Source organism: Excalfactoria chinensis, chromosome 6, assembly GCF_039878825.1.
Source record: "Excalfactoria chinensis isolate bCotChi1 chromosome 6, bCotChi1.hap2, whole genome shotgun sequence".
NCBI classification, from domain to species: Eukaryota; Metazoa; Chordata; class Aves; order Galliformes; family Phasianidae; genus Excalfactoria; species Excalfactoria chinensis.
Window position 1 is genome coordinate 2,939,930 of NC_092830.1, and position 19,460 is coordinate 2,959,389.

The 19,460-nt window shown below is 42.8% G+C and overlaps 1 protein-coding gene across 3 annotated transcripts in view; it reads right to left on the minus strand.

Moving 5' to 3' along the window:
• Window positions 1-959: 959 nt before the first annotated feature.
• Window positions 960-19,460, minus strand: part of RASGEF1A (RasGEF domain family member 1A) — a 124,083-nt gene continuing 105,582 nt past the window's right edge. For all 3 annotated transcript variants that reach the window (XM_072339430.1, XM_072339427.1, XM_072339429.1), the window contains 11 exons: window positions 16,119-16,247; window positions 11,174-11,311; window positions 8,063-8,284; window positions 7,686-7,760; window positions 7,385-7,477; window positions 6,516-6,618; window positions 6,162-6,241; window positions 5,394-5,585; window positions 4,806-4,929; window positions 4,522-4,594; window positions 960-3,617 (listed from right to left, as the gene is read on the minus strand). In XM_072339430.1, coding sequence (XP_072195531.1) covers window positions 3,593-3,617; window positions 4,522-4,594; window positions 4,806-4,929; window positions 5,394-5,585; window positions 6,162-6,241; window positions 6,516-6,618; window positions 7,385-7,477; window positions 7,686-7,760; window positions 8,063-8,284; window positions 11,174-11,311; window positions 16,119-16,247 — 1,254 coding nt within the window. In that variant the 3' untranslated portion in view covers window positions 960-3,592. The remainder of the gene's footprint in view (window positions 3,618-4,521; window positions 4,595-4,805; window positions 4,930-5,393; window positions 5,586-6,161; window positions 6,242-6,515; window positions 6,619-7,384; window positions 7,478-7,685; window positions 7,761-8,062; window positions 8,285-11,173; window positions 11,312-16,118; window positions 16,248-19,460) is intronic.

Below are 19,460 nucleotides of genomic sequence, written 5' to 3' on the forward strand. Positions count from 1 at the left end.
CCCAGGGAGGCAGAAATTCTGGAAACAAAAATATTTTTAGGGATGAAAAGCATTATTTTGGAAAGAAAATTCCATTTATGCTGGGGTCGCCTTAAATACATTGCAGACTGGAAGAGATTTGTTTCTTATTGTCCTTGGTGGTGTTATGTCCCCCAAAATATGTTTGACTACCAGCTGAATTTCACCGCCTGAGAGTTATTTGCTAGAAGAAAGCTGGGGTTTTTTGTTAGGTTTTTACCTATGAACGTGGTAAATGAAGTTGGTGCTGCTATCACTAGGAACATCTCGCCAGTATTCAGTTGCTGCTTATCATAACGGTGTTGTTCTCTAATGGTGCCTGGAAAGCAGTTTTATTGTTTCTTCTTATACGTGCGTAAATAGCTAACTTAAGCCAATGATATCCCTGAAAACGTGACTGAAAGGGCTGTAAAGCACTGGAATGGGCTCCTCAGGGAGGAGGTTGAGTCACCACCCCCGGGTGTGCTTAAAAGCCCTTTGGATGTGGTGCTCGGGCTGAGATTGAGCAGAGGGTTGTTAGTTAGGGTAGCATGGTTGGGTCGTGGTTGGACTCGATGATCCTTAAGGTCTATGATTGGATGGGCCGTAATTGGAAGCGAGGCTGTAATATGCATATGAATTGTGATAATTGGGAGTCCTGTCTGCTTGATCCTCTGAGCATCGGTGAACATCATCTTTCCAAACAAGCCACAATGACTGAGCTCCCTGAACTGTGAGGTTAAGGCTTATGTCCCTGGGATAGGAGGTAGTGTGGTAGGACTGGGGCAAGGCATTAGGAAAGCTGGATTTGCCTCGCAGCTCGGGGGGCTTAATAAGTCAGGATTGAAACTGAAGTAAGAAGACAGTTCTTTGCAAGGGTGTTACCTTCCGCAGTTGGTTCACCCGCTGGTTGGTGGTTGGGTTGCTTTGCAAGTGGAAAAACAGCCACGGAAACAGTCGAGTCTGGTTGAAGCAACTCTTTTTTATTAATGCAAGCACATCCAGTCAAACACAGAATATCCTGCTTTATGGTACAGCTTCATATTTAGCATTTCAGCTCAGAATAGCAAAACACAGTATTTAAGGAATGTATCAAACTGAGGGCAGAAAAAGAAAGAGGAGCCAATGTGGATACTGCATTGATTTCAAGTATATGCTAGGACTGATTGACCAGTGAAGTGCACATTCATGTGAAAGCTTCTTTTTTTTTTTTTTTAATACATTTACAGGAAGTGTTTTAAAATTGCATTTCAAATATATATATATTTTATTTTTTTCCTTAAATTTTTAAGCATCCCTTTTTTTAAATCTCAGTTACATAAACAAAGCTGATATACAATCCCTTTTATAGTGTCCAACAATGTTACTAGCTAGAACATCTCTGAAAGTGCAAAACACTGTAATAATACAGTATAAATATTCTTACTCTAGTCCAGGACTGAAGGTCGGTACTCTTCAGCACGGGAAAAATAGCAGCAGATCATAAGAATTTATCCCTTCTCCTTTTCTAGGCTGTTCCTGGCAACAGTTGTTGTACTATTTCCTGCTTCTTCAAGGCATCACTTGCTTTTGTTCCTTTTTGATTTCAATGCTACGGGAATAGCAAAATGGCGATTTCTCTCTCCTATTACCCCAACTCATTGCTGTGATTCCAAGTATTTAGCAAGGGGCAGGAGGGAGAACAGGGAGAGAGAGGGAAGGCTCTTGAATGTGTCGCTCTACGGCAGGGCCAACACCGCAAACCTTTTCTGTTGTGTGTGTGTGCTGATGCTGCGTGAAACCGGCACTGCTCAAGGCTGTAGGCACTCAGCAAGAAGAGGCAACTGGACTGGGATTAACCTGACCCTGGGTTGGGCAAGTCTTGTTCCCTTTTCAACACGGAGCAGAGTAGGATACAAAGAAACTACTCAAAATTGACCGATTCTAAACGAAGTGGTACAGATGATGATCTGTGAGAGAAGGCTGTGACCAACAGCACTTGAAAAGGGTTTGTGAAGAGAGATAACTTTGAATATGACAGCCCAGCTCAGTCATCGTTGAAGAATACCTGGCCTCCATGCCTCATGAGAACAGTTACTGGAAAGGATAGTAAATATTCATAGGTCATAATTGATAAAGATTTCAATCTGAGCCTATTTTTTATTTTTTTTTCTTGACATTGGGGAGAAAGAAAGATATTGAGATGTGTAGCTTAGTCTTAAGCTTCTGCTATGCGCGTTTGGGTAGATAAATAGGTGTATATATATATAAACTCAGGATGAAAAGGAGAAGTTGGGACATGATGGGTGTTACTTCTATCAATGGGTTTACAGACCATCTCTAAGCTTGACCTAGACTCAAAGGCTTCATTAGTTCCTTATATTGTTTTCCTACAGATTTCAGTGGGTCCTGCCCCAGACTGTTGTAGCTTGCAAAATACTAGAACAAGCTGATGATGTACATCGGTCTTTGCTTTGGTCTTGAACTTCAGATTAGCATTTACAAAGGAACCAAGGGGTTTAAGCGCCCAAGTCAGTAGAGATGAGCTTTTGACCTTCTTTGGCAATTTTAGCCTTAGTTGGACATCTGAGTTCACTTCCCTCTCCTTTATTTTGTGCACAATGATATTTTTTTTCTCTCAACTGTTGGCAGAAGTACATATAGAACCTGTTTTGCACAGATAATCTAGGTTAAACATCCTTCTTTTCAAAGGAAAAATAATAAAATTAAGAAGAAATCCCTGATTTTTACAAAGGAAAACACAAACTATTCTGGCAATCAGAATTGGAAGGATAGTTCCCAGAAGTATTAAAACCGAAGACGTGTGCGTGGTCAGGCATGCACACGCAACCCTCAGTAGTTACCCCATCTGCTCCTTAAATCGCGTAACAAAAATAGGTTTGCTGCACCATCAGTGTCACAGGCAGGTATGCTCGACCACGCGTCTCGTGATCTTCGTTTCATTTATAAAGTACTTTGTGGCTGGTTTTGAGACATCCATATTTTTATTTTCCTTGCTTCCAATCCAGCGTAACAGAAGGTACACTACACAACGTCAGTACCTTGTAAGGCACTATTTCTGATGTAGGAGAGGAACAGGCTCACTGCAGATGTCTAAGGCCTTGACCCTACAAACACTCATACATACGATCGCTCTCGCCGACGGGAATGAAACCACAGGTAGACATTTTGAGTGTTGTGCAGGCTGTTGGTCCAGTGGAGTATTTAACAGCGGCTGTAGCTGAGATGTGTGTTAGAACTTTAGTTTGATTTTGGCGGAAGTAATAAAAAATAACAATTTGGATGCTGATAGAATAAGATCTCCCCAAGGATCCCACCTCCCGTGATACGCTTCGTCTCTGAGAACAGGGCCCTGCCCTTTTTATTTCTTTTTTTAAATTAAAAAAAACAAACAAACAAACACCAAAACCCTTCACTTAAGTGCCTTAAGGTTGACATGTGAAATATTTACCGCATTTTGATTCATAAAACGTACTGTATGTACAAAACGGACCTCAACCAGTGAGGTCATCTTAACTCAGTCCGAGTCTTTCAGGTTGTAAAAACACATTCATTCTGTGTGCTTCAAAGTCTGCAGATCGGATCCAAAAAAATCTCAGGCCCTGTTAAGCAGAGTTGTCCTAGAAAAAGAAGTAATAAAAATAGAAAGCTGTGTATCGTGACAGGCTTTATAGTTTTGGTAAAGGTTAGCAGCGGGCATATCTTTCGTAACTGGAAGCCTTTCTTCAGGGGTTGTTTATGAGGGTGGACAGTGACAGGACTAGGGGGATGGTCTCAAACTGTGATAGGGGAAGTTTAGGTTGGATCTTAGGAGGAAGTTTTTACTCAGAGGGTGAAGACACACTGGAACAAGCTTCCCAAGGAGGCTGTGGATGCCCCATCCCTGGAGGCATTCAGGGCCAGGCTGGATGTGGCTCTGAGCAGCCTGGTCTGCTGGTTGGTGACCCTGCACACAGCAGGGGGTTGGAACTGAATGAGCACTGTGGGCCTTTGCAACACAGGCCATTCTAGGATTCTACGAAAGGGTAGCGTTTTCAGCTGCTATAGAGTAGCCTACCTCTCTGAAATCCGATAATAATACTGACTTGAAATACAGATAAAAACTTTGTAGCCTTCAGAATGCTCCCAGGCAAATAACATATGTTCCCCTTTCATCTTCACCTACTGCTTGCAGTACAATAGAAACTCAAATACAGACTCTTCAACTGCGTTTGATAGCCTGAAGTGAGCACGTTCTCTCATGGTGTCAAGCAGTGCTCTTGGAGCCAGAGTTAACTGTAGGAGTTCTATCAGAATCCTATAGACTTGTTTATTGGATTTGGGTTTTGAAAGAAGTGAAATTCATTTAAGCCATAATGGAACTATTTACTGGATATGAGAGCAGGAGGCAAGAAGCTGTTTTGTGCTTGTTTTTTGGTGTGCTCGGGCCACAGATAAGACTGAGCTGAATATGCAAAAGTGTTCAGGAAGAGTTCACTAGCGTGTGTAGGTCTGCAAATACCTCCTGCTGAGGAAGCTTCTTACCTGAGTGTTTTCCAGCTGTCTTTTTCCATGTGGTTTTCTGGACCTTCGCTTTCAAAGGATGCAATAAACAGAGCTGGTAAATACAGAAAGAACAGTGCGGTTCTTCAAGTGAAACAGATAAAATTGTCTTATAACAGTTGTAACTTAAGACTTTACCGGTGAGGTTTACTCCCATCAGCAGCCAGTGTGGAACTGGTAATACATGCGTATGAAATGCTGTTCTTGCATGTTAACTCTTGAGTTACTTCAAGTAAGACTACATAAAGTTCAGTAAGGGGCTTTACCTTCTTCACTGTAAATGGGTGCGGTGAGCAGATAACTCTGGATCTTCTTGTCCTTCTCAAAAGGACACTCGACCTGCTTCCACGTCAGGAAATCATGAATCTGTCTTGAGATTTCCCAGAATTTCTGTGTGAGGTAATTAGAAGAACTTTACAATCGCTCAAATACTGATTCCTCTCTATAATTTCAGGGCCTCCGTCTCATTCGCGTTTCTGCTCTTTACTATCCTTTATTCCACCTCTTCCCCTGTTATTCTTTCATATTAAGTGACTTGTGAGTCAGTCTCTGTTTTAGTCCGTTTTAAAACCTGACTTCTTAACTGAAGGCAATTAAATGCCAGCAGTCCTGTGTATTCTCTTCCGCATATGCGGCTGTGTGTGGTTCTGCTGGATACAGAACACAATAGCAACTGCAGTCACTGGGCTTCCACAGGAACTTGGTATTGAGACCTTAACCTCACTTCCCCTAGATGAAGGTATCCTTTAGTCTACTTTATAGCAATGCTGGGATGACTTAAACATCTGACACTTAAAAACTGCAATGCAAAACGTTTGCCTAAGCATTAGAGTTCGTATAAAACAGAGTCCTACCTTGAAGTTGATCTGCCCGTTGGGCAAGCGGTTTGTATGTATTTTGTGCAGGAAGTAGATATCCTTAATGAAGAGGTTGAAAACTGGGATGACGATTTTCTCTCGATTGCTGTTGGCAGTCTGAGATCGCTGTGCTGCTCCTTGCAGGGCTGTGCGGTAATTACAGAAGTTGCTGGATGGATCCATGTGATGCTGTTTTTATGAGAGGGGGAAAGGTAGTCATGTAATAGAAACTACTTAATTAACTAGAAACAAACAAGCCTGATCTTATCAGAGTTCATGCTGTATGATTTCATGGGGTGCCTTTTTAAGCTACTTAGATAGACCTGATCAGCACAAGGTTCTCTGGATTCACAAGTTCTGTGCTTTCTAATCCCTGTCTCACTTGAAAGGAGGATAGCACAATAGCTTTGCTCTATGCTTTCATTCAATTGCTAACACGAGGATGAAAGGAGATAATGAGTGACTGCTGGGGTGGGTAAGAACAGGCAGTTATGCCAACTCGCTGTCATCAATTGCAATTAGATTTGGTTTTGGTTCAGATTCAGGCCACTAGATGGAGTACTCTAATCGGTTCTGAAGGATGTAAAAAAGCATTCACTTGCCTGAAGAATGAAATGTATTTAGATGCTGGTGGAGAAAGGTACGATAGGAAGAAATAGCCTACAGAGAGGTGCCTCTGTGATCTCTGACTTGGTTTCATCCCTCCCTCCGCTGTGATATTACTGTTTGATGGATTTCTAAATCAAGTCTGAGCTTTACACATACCTCTAACACATCGAATTTGGCAGTTTTGACCTTGGACCAAGTTTTCTTTAGCCGTGCCACGGGACTCAAGTTCATGCCAGCTAAATGGAGAGGAAGGAGACACAAACTGAGTTGAAGGGCAAATACTTAATTCTAATGGCAGCACTTAGCTTATACTTCAGAAGGCAGCTTGGCTCAATGGACAGATGTAGGTAACACCCTACCATCACACACAAGCATTCCTCTGTCACTGATGCATACTGTGCCTGTGGAAGTGCTGGTGTGGTCAGCCAGCTTAAGGCAAGCATGAGTGTGGTCTTACTAGCTGGGTTGTAAAATGCAGTGCCTTTTGTCATCTGCGTTCAGGGTACTTACAGATAATGGCCATCATTGAGTTGAAGTTTCCAATGTTGAAACACTCTCTGGCCACATCGATGAAAAATTCCACCATTCTGGTACGCTGTTTTTTCTTTACAACCTGGAAAATCAAGATCTGTTAAGAGGGAAGGGATGGCCTCGGTTTTGGTTAGGATGTTCAACTGAAGGCGCTACTACAAGCTGATTGAAGAGGGACTTCAAGACCGTATCTAGTTAAGCAATCTGATTACGTAGCCTGAGGATATTTTATTCAGATCTATTTTTGTAATAAAATAGTATGTGAGGCCATTACCAGTTATTTGCCCAGTTGTGGAAGAGTGTATTTTTCTGTTTATGTTCAGTTCAATGTCTTAGCTTGTACGACCAAGCTGGATGCTTCTCAGCTGGGAAAGGGAGGCAGCATCAAGCTGCTATCAGAAGAATATATGCCAAAAAGCTTAAGTCTGTGGAGGAAGCAGCAGACAGACTTAAGAACAGGGTGTGTAACCTGGATGTGAAGAGGAATAATGGCCATGTCTTGATATACCCGTTTCCCCTTCTAATCTGTAGAGACGCATACCTCAGGAACTGATCTATGCGTTTAAAAATAAATATGTAAAGATCCTAAGCTCCCAACTCAAACTCAGTGCAACTTCCATCTTGCTACTTGACTGTTACTATGGAAGCGACCCAAAACCGGAGAACGCTTGCAAAGGCAAATATAGCTGTGAACTCTTCATCACATAAGCATGACAATAATTTAATGCTTGAATGAGGCAGTTATCTTTAATTAGATGGCTTCAGTTTAAGTCTCTATTAGACCACTACCGAGCACTCGTGCTTAAGGACAGGATTATTTTTCCATCTTATCTTCTGCTCGTACCTACCCTGCAAATCTCTGTGGCTACCAGCATGCTAAGACAGTTGAACCAGTTGTCATAGGCCTCCAAATTGTAGGTTTTGGTAACGTCGCCTCGGCACTGTAAGAGAAAAGGCCATGTGCTTATTAAGCTTTATCGTGATGACGTTGGTATACTAAGGGTGTCCTGTCTTGTTCAAAATCTTAGTGGATTTTGTTTAAAGGAATGAGCTTAAAGAAGGTTAGCAAATGGACACCCTTCATAGACAAAGTATACTTGAACCCTGATCAGTCTTTATTTCTGTTTCTCCCTCTGCCCCTTCCTGTACCTTGTGATTATCCAGGGAGTCCATGTGGCTGACAATCTGCATCAGATCCTCCGGGTAAATGTTGCTCACTCGTTCCTGAGTCAGAAAGATTTGAGATGGTCATTGTACAGGCTGACAGAGAGTTCAGTGCAAAGTGCACCGATAAGACCTAAGATATTAGGCAGTTTTATAACTTCCATTTCCTGAAGCTTTCTTTACTGATACGTACAAAGTGTTTCTATGGGAAATAATCTAGATGCTCTTGTTCATCACTTGGTCTTTTATTTAATTATTGCACTAGAGGCTTTTGCTGAACCCGGCAGAAAAGTACGTAGTAGTGAGTACATTAGTACTTAATACATGGAAAACAAAACAATTCATGCAAACTAACATCTCACCAGTTCAATATGGGTTAGCTGTTGTGCCAAGATCAGAGGGTCGCAGCACACACTCAGGATGTCCTTCTGAGTAGATTGTGGCTTGGTTTTGAGGATGGTTCCTTTGTCAGTAGCAGGTTGCCGGAATTTCTCTTTTATTTCCTGGTACTGGCTCCGTGCAGAGAGAGCCATCAGGAGATTCTGTGTCATCTGGCTAATGATCTTTTTCACCGTGCCATTTTCCTATGAGAAAGCCAGACACAACTTCTTACACTATGTACCTTAAACATGAGTTTATATGCTTAGGAAGCGTATAAACAGGAGGGGGACTGACTGTTTACGAGGGCGGACGGTGATAGGACAAGGGGGAATGGTTTTAAACTGAGACAGGGGAGGTTTAGGTTGGATATTAGGAGATAGTTTTCAAAACAGAGGGTGGTGACGCACTGGAACAGGTTGCCCAATGAGGCTGTGGATGCCCCATCCCTGCAGGCATTCAAGGCCAGGCTGGATGTGGTTCTGGGCAGCCTGGTCTGCTGGTTGGTGACCCTGCACATAGAAGGGAGTTGGAACTGGATGAGCATTGTGGTCCTGCCCTCTCTGTTGCTGGAAAAAACAATTCTTAACAGTCCTTTTCCATTGCACTGTTGTTCTCCTGCTTTCGTGCAAATTATTTCACTTCAAGTTAGCCACAAAGTTAGATCCTAGCTTACAATTTGCTGTGTTGGTTTCTGCCAGTTGACTGGATGCGCTAGAAAGAGCTGCAATGACTGTGATGGTTCCCAAAGCCACTCGTGTGCAGTGATAGCGGAAATGATGTAGCAGATATGAGAGAAGATGACTATCGAATACTTGTATATTGCATGCTATAATTAAGCAATAATAGTGTCAGAATGTTGCTTTACAAGGCAATAATCCGACTCCCAAGTGGAATAAAATGAAAAGCTGGAAGCAGTGTAGCTCATCTTGATGAGCAACTGGATTACCGCTAAACAGCAGCTGGTTGGAGCCGTTTTGGATATTGTGCTACAAGTGCTTGGAAATGGCAAGGGAACTAAAATAGGGAGCTAATTCTGCTCTCCCTTATACTGGGCCTTCTGTTGAAATTGCTTGACCTCAGCTGCTGTGCCTGACTTGCCATACCTCTATGAGGAGGAAAGCAAGGCTTTGGATCACGGGGAATCAAATCTGAAGGCAGGCGAGATTCGAATCTATATTGGGTGTCAATGTAGAAAGAACCTGCAGCGATATTAAAAGCTATGGCTATTGGGAATTTATTGTATCTTAACATTTAGATAAGGGCTCTTGGAGAGTTTTAGCACTTCTCTTTGTGGTCTTATCCTAAATTTTCTTATCACTCCAGAAAATGAAGCTGAAAGTTTCAGCTGGGCTGAGCAGCTGTGACTTGGAGTTCAGTTTCCAGTGTCAGTGAGTTGAAAATAATTTGTCCGTGTCTGTGTACCAACAGCCCTGTACCCAACTGATACACAGCTTTATATTACGAGGACGAGCGTGGCTGCTTTCTGTCCGTTCTTCTTTTATTCTGCTATCACCTATGTGAGAATAGTGCCCTACTGGAGGGTTTGGAAGAGCTTTAATAGGGCAGTTAGAAGAAGTCTGAATCATTACCATTGTAATGCACAGTGCGGGTACTTTCTTAGAACAGGAAAGAGGCAACAGATACTGAGAGTAAGAGCTGCTTTGTTTTGTCAGTATCGCATTCTGTCTCCTAGAAGACAGGAGCGTGCAGCTCTTGATGATGTGTAGCTTTGTTAAGGGGATAAATACTGTGATGCTGCAAATAAGGGACATCATCCCGGAAGCTTCAGACACCAGAGTGCTGAGCCATCCTGAGGCCTTTTCTCCCACTTGAGAATTTATTCATACATGGAAGTGAGAGGGAAGAAGGAAAGGTCACAACTTTTTTCCAGTTCAAAATGGTGGACAGATAAAATACCAAGATACACATGCTCAGCGATTGCTGTTTTGCATAGTTCCCTCTCACAGTTGTATTTCTGCCAACATAAACCTCTCTCCTGTTTACAGAGGGAGTAGAAGGCATAATGTAATCCTAAGGGCTTTTCTCTTCTTACTGATGCGGTGACATTTAGCAGAAGCCAGGTAAACAGTTTTGCTGATGCAACCCAACTGACATAGTTCCTTATGACAACCTGGTAACACCTGTCACTGCCCTATCACTGATTCACACAGTGCTGTCAAACCTGCTGCTCTTCATTTTCTCTGTGCCTGAATCAACAAAAACAGCTTACAATACAATTGTTTTCCCATTTCCTGTTACTTGTTCTCAAGAGTATCTTGAAGTTTTGGCCTTCAAAACAATGAGAAACTTCTGTAAGTAACCCTTCGTGTTCACACAAACACATTACAGACGATTCCCTTGCCCTTTTTGGAAGGTCTGGGGTGTTTTTGTATTTTCCCATCCCCCAGACCTGGTAGGATTGGTGACTGGGAACCTAGCACAGCTCAGAGAATTTCAGAGAACTTCGTGAAAATAGGTGGCACCTAGAAGTCCCTCCTAAGCATCTTCTTCTTGAGCTGGAGGATGCTGAGCTATCTCAGTGCTGAGGTGCTGGAACAGGTTGCTTGGAAAAGCTGTGGGTGCCCCATACCTGGAGGTGTTCAAGGCCAGGTTGGGTGAGGCCCTGGGCAGCCTCATCTGCCTATGGCAGAGAGTTGGAACTACATGATCTTTAAGGTCTCTTCCAACTAAAGCCATTCTGTGCTTCTATAATTAGTTGATGTTTTTGTGAGACCTGGACACCGAGCAGTAACAGAGCACAAAGGATGGCACATAATTCATTATGCAATTTAACTACACTGTGCCATTAGCCATCGCTGTTCTTTCTTTTCTCCTTCTGCATCATTTTTCATATAGTTGTGAATTTAGTCTCTTACGCTTGGTGATTATACATAGCTCCTGCTAATGGACCATTAACTTCATTACTCAGCCCTTGTCCTGCAGCTACAGGGCAGCCTAGCAGCTGCTGTAGTCCATTTAGAAAACCTTGTGTGTAGGAGCAACAGTTTGTGATGTGATAAACGACGTGTAAAGGTTGTCACCGATACTGCTTTCCAACTCAACGTTCTTTTTTCCTCCCCTTTCCCCCCTACCTCATCACACTGTGTGATCCTGTGAGCAATCTCCTTCAACTCCTTCATGGATTTTTCATCTTGGAAATCGTAGGGGAAAGTTTCAGTCCATTCCTTCAGGAGCTGGATGATTTTGGCAGCGAAGGACTTCAGCTTTGCCTAGAAAGAAACACTGTGTTAATTACTGACCATAGACCTTTCTGACAGCAGAACCTGATGAAGACTTGCCTAAATCTAGATGCTCTTGGAAATACTCTGCCCTTGTATCAAATGGAAGGGAGAAAAAAGAACAGGTTGAGCTTGCACCATGCTCCTCAACAATATGATTTAGCCCCCTTTCAGGATAGCTTGGTCATGTCTCTTACCAAGTGCTTTGAAGATACTTTCAAGGTTAATTGTATAAAGCCAGGAAGATGACAGGATAGTTTAAGCATCTTATTTGATTGAAGCCAGTGGGGCTTGTGTTCATTTATGCCATCTGAGGCAGCACTACCTTTGTGCTTTGTTTCTAATGCGTGCCCAATGCATCACGTACCAGGTATAGCTAGTGAGAGACATTCATAAGGACGCTTCTGTTCTACAGAATTTATCAGACCTTCCAGGTACATCTGTACATCTAAATAAAGGAACAGTAGGAAAGGTGTGTGTGTGTGTTCTCTCCACAATATCCAAATAATAATGGACTTTGAAAATCAATGTTGGTCATTACTCAAAAATATATCAGTGACAGAACAGGGCAGGAGAGCCATTTATTAAGTTCTTCTGTTACTTGTGAATGTTCTAAAGCTTTTTATCAGTTAGACCTGAACTGGATGCCAGTTATGCAAGTAGCATAGATTTACTGAGGCTGCTCTCTCCAGCTGAAGGAGTGCACTTGCAAAACTGGGGGAGTGTGCTATGAGACTTAATAAATAAGAAGAATCAAAGCTCAATTCAGGTTATGTTTATTTTCTACCCTAGTTCTGATGCATAGAGGGGAAAATGAGGAAGCTTTCATTTGTTTACCTCCCTGCTTGCGTAAACTGATGTCCCATTACACAGCAGATCCTTCTCCTTACCTGCAGTGCGCTTTTCTTACTGTGTTCAATGTAAGCAACTTAGGGGTTCCAGAAGGTGATTCTGGCATGTGAGTGTTGCTATAAGAAAACATGCTAGCATGCTTTCCCTAGCTCTCTTTATTGATGGTACTCTTATCAATCCTGCTGGTGAGAGAAGCACGGAATAGGTGGGCAGTGAGGGCAAGGAGAAAATAATGCTTGTTCTGCCACCAGTTGGCATTCCTGCAAAGAATGTAGGTACAGAAAGGAAAGCTCTGGAAGTTCAGTTTCTGTGGGACCCAACTTTAGCACCTTTCCAGACAGAGAGGGACTGAGCTTTGCATTACAGCTGCCAACCCACTAAACTCCCACTGTCATCTGCCTTGAAGAGAATACAGGTTATGGTTGTTCACTAGAGAAAGTGTGGAGCCTACAGCTATTAAAAGAATGAATAATTCTCTTGTGTTATAAGAAAACTAATTAGCCAGCCCGTGTGTTTCCATTCCATCAGAACTAACAGAGGAGGTACGTGCTTAGTGCACCAATCATCAAAAGCTACTTCAAAATCCCTCTTGGTGGTATTATTATTTATTATCTTTAGGAATTGAATATGGAAGGATGGGGGAATAAAAGTTCCTCTGTTCAGACAGATAGCTAGGCAACCTTTGCAGGACAACAGCAAGCAGTATTTCTCTTTGGGATTACAGGTGCCAAAGGCTTGTTGTCTTATCTGGTGCTTTTAACACTCGTGGAGATGTACTTTGAATGAAACACTAAGAGCCAGTAGCTCAGCAAAACATGAGATGCTAGTTTCAGGCGCATCCTAATGAAGCCCAAAGCGGCGTGACAGACTTGCCACCTGTGATCTGTGGTAACCTAGATAGAAATCACACATACGTGGGCAACAGTGTGTTTTCCTTTTTGTCATACTTGCAATAAACCTACTGCTTCTCTAGCTCTGCTCCAGATGTCAGCCTCTCCCTGCAAGGCCTGGGTTCTCTGCAACCTATGGGAATGCTTCTCCCAGTAGCGTTCTTTTGAGAAGCAAATTATTTCAGCACAGTACTTTGGTCAGCAGGTAATACTGCACGAGGGTTTTTGTTTCCTGTGACCGTGCTGGAGTCTCTCCAATTTCTAACACGCTGCTGGGGAGTTCAGCTTGATGTGAAGGGATAAAACTGGAGTGTAGCTACACTGACAAGTATTTGCTATCTTAAACTGTGAAACCCTTTCTTTTTATACTCATCCAGAAGGGCTCTCAGAGGGCTCCAAGATATCCCATTTTGCTTTTTAATCTGCTTTTCTCTCAGCTGTTTTCTGCAGGACTTCTCTGTTAGCAAACGATGTCAAAAACAAATGATCAGTACTGTGGTGCCTAACCTCAAAACCTGGTTCCTGGCTGCTTCTCCAGCTCACATACTACCCGGGCAACAAGTCAGCCAGCTTCTTGTCTTAGTTTGTTTATGTAAATCTCTTATCAGACATGATCAGAGCTGCTTTAACTACTTTTGCCAGCCATTTCCTGCTGTGGAGCCACTTAATTAGAAGGTGCTGGTAGCTGATGATACTCCAGCGAGTTATGACAGTGAATAAGTAGAGTGGCTTGGAGTTTTACATGCTGCATTTAAAATGAACTTTGATTTGTTTAAAAACAAATGTTTGCAAATGTTAGGAGCCTCTTTTTTCCTGTAAGACATAGCAGGTGCTCACAGCAGAGGTCTGCAAAGGACTCATTGGAGAGGGATGTCAGAATTCTTAGGTAGTGTTTTCCAAGAATGTTGTGTTTAGTGAGTAGGATAAAACTACAGTTCATGGGGGAGGAAGGGATCAAGGGCACAGCAGGAAAAGCACCTAGAAAAGCATGCAAATTAAGGCAGCCTCCCAAACCTCGTGTTTTATTGTCACCTTGCTGTTGGCTCTCCTGTAGGCCTGTTTCCAAACTGCCAGCAGGTCTGACAGAGTGGGTGTTTCGCAACAGGAACAGCTCTATTTCACATCCTGTTGTTACAATGTAATGCTATTTCATGTCAGTGTGGAAGAAGCTATGGTTTTTCTAAATACATCTGCTGAAAAGCCAGAATCATACTACTTCATGTTATCAGAGGGCTGGAGCAGCTCTCCTACGAGGAAAGGTTGAGGGTACTGGGCTTGTTTAGCCTGGAGAAGGCTCTGGGGAGACCTCATTGTGGACTTCCAGTACTTGAAGGGAGCTTATAAACAGGAGGGGGAATGGCTGTGTGTGAGGGTGGACAGTGACAGGACAAGGAGGAATGGTTTTAAACTGAGACAGGGGAGGTTGAGGTTGGATCTCAGGAGGAAGTTGTTCCCCCAGAGCGTGGTGATGCACTGGAACAGGCTGCCCAAGGAGGCTGTGGATGCCCCATCCCTGCAGGCATTCAAGGCCAGGCTGGATGTGGCTCTGGGCAGCCTGGGCTGCTGGTTGGTGACCCTGCACATAGCAGGGGATTGGAACTGGATGAGCATTGTGGTCCTTTTCAACCCAGTGCCATTCTGTGATTATTGCCCAGCTTCTGTTTTGGTTTTAAAACTCGTAAGTGTATTATTATTCACAGAAGAGTTGCATCTTGTAATCCTTTATTTTTAAATCCAAGTACTGCAGATTGGGATATTGTGATACTAGCTACAGACAGCTGTCATTTGTCATCACATTTCTGTAGACAGCTTAACCCCTTGTTTCAGATGGTCCCAGAATCTCTTAAAAGTTCCTACCTCTGCTGTTTGGTTAGGCAGAGCTGAGGAAACACTGCCTTTTACCACGTACCAAATGGGGGGTGCAAAGTTGTAAGCCTGTTTTGGAGTGCTGATGGGAACTATGGCACACTGAATGCAATAGTTCTTGCATCTGTCCTCCCTGACCCCTCCGGCACCCCAGAACCAAGGATGAGGTTAGGATTACAAGGCTGCTTGATGAGTGGGTGAGGTAACTGACCTGCATAAAAGTCAATCTGCATTAAGTGTTAACTGTGGAGGAATGTTGTGATACAATATGAGACCACAGAGCACGAGTAATAAGTGAGAAAGAAGCCCTTAGGTCAGTACTGATGTCAGAAACTCTGTGTTGCCAAACCTCAAAGGCTACTTGTCACGTTCCCTGCTTGTAGTCTTGCTGCTATGAGGAGAAGAAATGGGACTATCAATGTGCTGAGGATCAGGAATGTGAGCATATTATTTCTCATAGTGGAAGAACGGATCTAAAATAAGCACAGGATTTGAACAATCCAGATCTTTTTAAGTATTTGCTGATTTCATCTTTGTTTCTGTCACATTTGCATCCCAGCTGGGACTATTCTGGTACTTCATCTTTAGTCAAGTCCTTCAGTGCACTTTCTCCATATGGGGAGACTCAATATGGATTTAAGTGCATATCATAAACTGACCCAGTTGAGTTTAATCAGTGATGGTGAAGCTGTTTAATCAGATGTGCAAGCATAGGCTTCTGTTTTAAGTACTGCATCCCTTAATTTTCATCAGATGAAATTTCCTGATTTACCATCACACTGACTTGTAATGCTCCATCAAAAATGGGTTTTTAGTGCACCTACAGCAGAGCCCTCAACTCCAAGAATGTGACAGGAGTGACTGCAATCAGATTCCAGGCAGACCTTGCTTGGCCAAAGCCCCAACAACTTGCAGGGCAGGTTTGTGGCAGATACACATTGCTCTAAGCTGCAGGTCAGTGCTGCATGCCGGAGCAAAGCTGCATGATTTCCAAGCTAGGCTACTACACAACCTACATCAGTAGTTATCAAACAAGCAATAGAGCTTCAAGGACGAAGACCTAAATAAAAGCACACTCAGTAACATGTGCTGATGACTATTTCAGTGTATCAATCTGTGTAGCTTTACAACAAAAAGGAAAAGGTGGGAAATAAATGACACTATAGGACATAATGGTGGTTCTCATTTACCTTTTCTGCCTCCGTCCCGGCTTCCAGCTGCTGCTTCTGTTTAATGCAGATCTGTCCCACTTTAGCCAGGAGCTCATGTGGGTGAATGAAGACTCGGGAGCTCAACAGGAAAGTGAAGATGTAAGTTCTCTGTGGGAGCAGAGTGGGGGGAAAAGCAAGTTTGAATAACCAGTGAGAATCATCTGTCTTAGTCTATAAGACAGCAGTGTCGCTTTATGTCGTGTAAACTTGGTGTAATTTTGCCCTCTGAATTCTTGATTTCTTATGGAGCGATTGCCCTTCATCAAGGAACAGAAAACTGCTTTGTGTGTGCTCCAGTCCACAGCTATAATTCCTTCACATATGGTTTTCTTTCCTTTTTCCCCACAATCACTGACAGGAGCTTTATCTTTGTTTGAGGCCGTATGAAAATAATTCAGTTTGAGGCGTGACTTAATCAATATGGGGCCCATTTCAGAGTCTCTTCAGTGTGAATAGTGCTATTAAGTGTCAACAGTTATTATTTCTCATTAGAAATAGCCTATTTCCATTTTAAAAGCTGTAATGCATTGTATTCCAAATCATATTCTGTGCAGTCATGTTGATGTGCGAATGAATGCCTTCGTGTCATGATCTTGCTTCAGTGTTTCAAACTTGTCTTCTGTATTTGGATGTAATTGCTGCAGTAACAATAGTAGCATCTCATAAAGACTTCTGTCTTTCTATTGAGGCTTTATGACAGAATCTGTAGTTAGGAAATTGTAGGGCATCTCCTTGAGTACGGATTTCATTTACCCTATGTTACGTTTGCAAAGCAGGCTGCTGCTTTGCCATCTGCATCGTGGTTTATTGGAAACATGACTTGGCAGACCGCAGCCAGGTGTGCTGACAGTAAGTGAACCACCCCGGATTGGGCAAGGAAGCTTAGGCCAGATGTCTAAAACACAGCATCTGTGCTGTTAATTACTGAATCTTGCTGCTTGTAGTCTGTAGAGCATGCTTGTAGATAAACAGCGATATCTCTGACTCTAGAAAAGACTACAGGATTCATCTCTCTAACTACAAGGAATTGCTATTAAAGAGAAATGTTTCATCTTCTCTAGTACCTACAGCATAAATCTAACACTACAATATGCCAGGTATCAGAAAGGAGAAAGAGATGGGGGTTTTTTCTTGCTTTTAAAAATAAATGAAATTAACTAGGAGTCAATGTGTTGAGAGTGCACAAAGTATAGAAGACTTTAAGCTTATCTATGGAAAATCCAGCTCTGTCCCAGACTTGTGGAGGAAGCTAAAGAAACAGACTGTGACACAGCAGAAGCGTTTAAAGTGTGCATTCTGATTTGAACATTAGGCTGAAGAGCTAAACTGATTCACAAAACGAGACTCTTACCTTATGGGGACGATCGATCAGACCTTCTATGCTAATGTATGTGAGAACAATCCTTAAACTGATACAACCCCCACTAGGAATTAAAACATGAGAGGGAGTAGTGTTGGTTTTGGGGGGAATAACCTGTGCCTGGTTGTCTTCACTCCTTTTTAGCCAATATCTTTGCTTGTTTCTATCAGTGCGTCCCTGAACTTGGAACCCTGAGTCTGGCCTATCTGGGAAAGGAATTTAGCTATTGGGTGAGGCAGCTGTTGTGTGAAAACGTCTGTTCTGGAAATGTGAAGCAGCTCTTGCTTTAACCCTGTTTTCCATTTAAGAAAGAAAGAGATGAAAAACAGTTATGGACTCTTATACTTTCATCTCTTCCCCACGTTCTTGTTTACTGGCAGTGTGGAAGCCTGCCAGAAAGATGCCTGTACATTGAAGTGGCAAGGAACTGAAATGCAAGCTGCTCTGCCCCGTCAGTGACCTTAGTTCTGATAAACTGGAGCTTCTCTTTTTTTTTAAGGAAAGATATAATTTTGCTTGTTGTACTAATTCTAGTGTTGGTCTTCTGGGTGGAAGCCTGTATGATGTGGGATAGTGTTGGGTCAGAGTAACTGCAAGAAAGCCCTGCTCAGAGTACGTTCCCCTGTTTTTGCACTGTAAAAAAAGACTGACCTAGATGACCTGTGCCTCTGTTTGGTCCCTCTGATAGTACTTTCTATGACGTTCAAAAAAGTGCTGAATTGGAAAGACGAGGAAAGATATGTGGCCATAAAAGCACAGCATTCCGTGCAAGGCTTGCATTCTCTCTTAATCCACGGCATCTGCACTGGACACATACAGCATTTTTCCAGATCACACTAAGCTGCTAAGTCGTAGAAACAAATTATACTTCTGGAGCCCGTCTGCTGTATTTTCAGTCCACTTTTCAAGTCACATTGCCAGGACGAGGCTCAGTTCGTTGGCAAACTAAATTGTTCCATTACGGTCAAGCAAGACACTCTGGTTCATGAGGATCTGGTCTTACTCCTCAGGTTGCCTTTCTGTTTCTTTTTTGATACTAGGGTTGCTTACGATGGCTATAGGTTAACTGCAAGTAAGAAATGACTTCAGTGTGTCTAATAGCAGGGCTGAGCCTCATCTCTGCCTCTCTGCTAATGACCACTTCCTGTCCAATAAAGAAAATTGAGGCTGAATTGAGCCGTGCATTGCAGCTTAGCGGTAGGTCACAGTCATTAGAAATATGGTTGTAATGGACAGGAAATACGTGATGTGAATGTCAGATGTCGCCTCTAGATCAGGGATTTCTCTTATTTGTCACACCTGCATTCAAGTGTAGGTCGCTCCAAAAGTAATGCCTCTTATTTATTTCCATGGAAGACACAGCAGATAGCAAGAACACAATGACACTACTTGATAGAGACATCAGTGAATGTCACCAGATGCCATTTTTTCCCCAAGCAGAGGGATTTAACAACACACCTTTGCTTCATATGCACTTCTGTGTCAGACAGTGTTCTGTCAGTGCCCCTCTGCTGCCATCTGTCACACAGCAACAACATGCAATGGAATACAGGGAGGAAGGTTCAGACTCCACTGCCGTACCACCAACTTCTGACGTTGGATAATAAAATAGAAGGCATTACTTTCAGAGCAGCCCTGCCATGTAAGCAAGGTGTTAGAACAGTGTGAAAACCTACACTCTTCTCCCAGGCAGTCCCTTGCATGTGAAGATGCTTTGGAGAAGGCAGTTTAGCTAAGAAGCAGGCTGCTTTGACAAAGGCTGATTAAAAATGCTTCCATAAGCTACGAGACTGAAAGCTAAGCTCTGCTTACCCCATGAAAGTGGCAGGTATTTGAGAGAAAAGGCAAAAACAAATCCCTTTCTGCATTCAGAACAACTTAACTGACACAAAAAGTGCTTTACGAGAGAAAAAGAAGGCAGATTCCTTTAGTACCTAAAGTTGTTGCTAAGAGATGAGCTG